The sequence below is a fragment of the Cebus imitator genome, unplaced genomic scaffold (assembly GCF_001604975.1).
Source record: "Cebus imitator isolate Cc_AM_T3 unplaced genomic scaffold, Cebus_imitator-1.0 Scaffold4, whole genome shotgun sequence".
In the NCBI taxonomy this organism is placed as follows: Eukaryota; Metazoa; Chordata; class Mammalia; order Primates; family Cebidae; genus Cebus; species Cebus imitator.
The window spans coordinates 11435-13235 of NW_016107319.1; the positions used below are offsets into that span (position 1 = coordinate 11435).

The 1801-nt window shown below is 50.1% G+C and overlaps 1 protein-coding gene across 2 annotated transcripts in view; it reads left to right on the forward strand.

Moving 5' to 3' along the window:
- The first annotated feature begins 291 nt into the window (after positions 1 to 291).
- Positions 292 to 1801, forward strand: part of ABCC6 (ATP binding cassette subfamily C member 6) — a 77386-nt gene continuing 75876 nt past the window's right edge. For both annotated transcript variants that reach the window (XM_017533128.2, XM_037740105.1), the window contains exons 1-2: positions 292 to 1045; positions 1184 to 1312. In XM_017533128.2, coding sequence (XP_017388617.1) covers positions 938 to 1045; positions 1184 to 1312 — 237 coding nt within the window. In that variant the 5' untranslated portion in view covers positions 292 to 937. The remainder of the gene's footprint in view (positions 1046 to 1183; positions 1313 to 1801) is intronic.

A 1801-nucleotide genomic window follows, 5' to 3' on the forward strand; every position in this document is an offset into this window, starting at 1 on the left:
AGTGCAATGGCATGATCTTGGCTCACTGCAACCTCCACTTCCTGGGTTCAAGTGAGTCTCCTGCCTCAGCCTCCCAAGTAGCTGGGATTACAGGTGCCCAGCAGCACACCTCACTATTTTTTGTATTTTTAGTAGAGATGGGGTTTCACCATGTTGGCCAGGCTGGTCTCCAACTCCTGACCTCAGGTGATCTACCTGCCTCAGCCTCCCAAAGTGCTGGGATTACAGGTGTGAGCCACCGCGCCCAGCTAACTCTGTTTCAATAAAACTTTCTTTGTAGTCACCGAAACTTGGATTTCGTGTAATTTTCACCTTTCATGACATATTATGGTTTTTATTTTTCTTCAGTGATTGATAGTTTGCCAGCCTCTGCTTTAAACTGAGGTTCTTTGAGCAGTTCCTCCAATACGCCTTAGCTCTGGCCTTCCCTCTGATGTGTACGTCTTCTCTCACTTTCTTCCTTTCTTTCATTCAGCAGAGAAACCCATCTATATTAGAGAGACCCTAGAGACTTAGTGGCCCAACAGACAGTTTCTCCTTGATTTCACAGCAGGATTGACAATAACTTGGAGAGGATAGTTTTTTAGCCAGTGAGTACATTTCATCTCCTGCTGTTTCTTCTCACCGACAGTCGTCTCCCATGTGCATGACTGGAGCACTCCCTGCACGGTGGAAAACACTCGGTTGGCTCAAGGCCTTGCTGTGCATTATTTACAAGACACTTACACATCAGGACTGACCTGCAATGCCCTTTACACATTGTTTACGTTGGCACATTGCTAGCTGGTGACACTGGTTCGTGACAGGGCCCCCAGCCGGGGTGTCCCAGAACCAGCTCCCAACTGACCATGGGGTTACCCACTCGTTTTCTGTGACCTCTCTTATTGCCCCCGAAGCTTATCTAAGCCTGTCTCTCCAGGTGCTTGGGTTCGCCCTTATGGTCCTGTGTACCTCCAGCGTGGCTGTCGCTCTTTGGAAAATCCAGCAGGGAAAACCCGAGGCCCCGGAATTCCTCATTCACCCTACAGTGTGGCTCACCACGATGGTAAGGATGGCTTCCGTCTGGAGCGGGGCTTGCTCCCAGCTGCTGCTTTGCCTGCCACAGTGGAAAACAAGGGGAGGAGAAGAGGCTCCCCCACCTCCTGCCCTCCCCTAAGGGGCCTGTCCTGACTTTCCCGTCCAGAGCTTCGCAGTGTTCCTGATTCACACCGAGAGAAAGAAGGGAGTCCAGTCATCTGGAGTGCTGTTTGGGTACTGGCTTCTCTGCTTTGTCTTCCCAGCTACCAGTGCCGCCCAGCAGGCCTCCAGAGGGGTAAGTGAGGGCATGGGCAACCCTGGAAACCAAAATGCTGGCTCAGGCCCTGGGTCCCATCCTTCCTCCTCCCGTTTCCACATACGACTTATTCTCAACTCAGCAACACACACAAGCCAGTCACTTATACTCTAGAAACACAAAATCCACTCCCATACCTGTAAGTACCCGTCATTCCATACATTTCTCATCAACATGGTTTCCTGTTGTCTTACACACCCACATCACATGCTCCACTTGCACACGGGGCACACACTTAATGCACCAATTCATATATCACAAGCACATGCATGCATGCACACACACACAACCTGGGCAGAGACACTCCTGTGTGCACACCTTCCCCTACATGCACACCTCCCTCATCTCATATACTCACCCTCCCCTCATTCCTAGGCATCTATGTTTACACACTCATTCTGCACATCCACCCATATCATATTTCTGTTATTTCTGTTGCCCTGGGAAGCAGCCTTTTTTTTTTTTTTT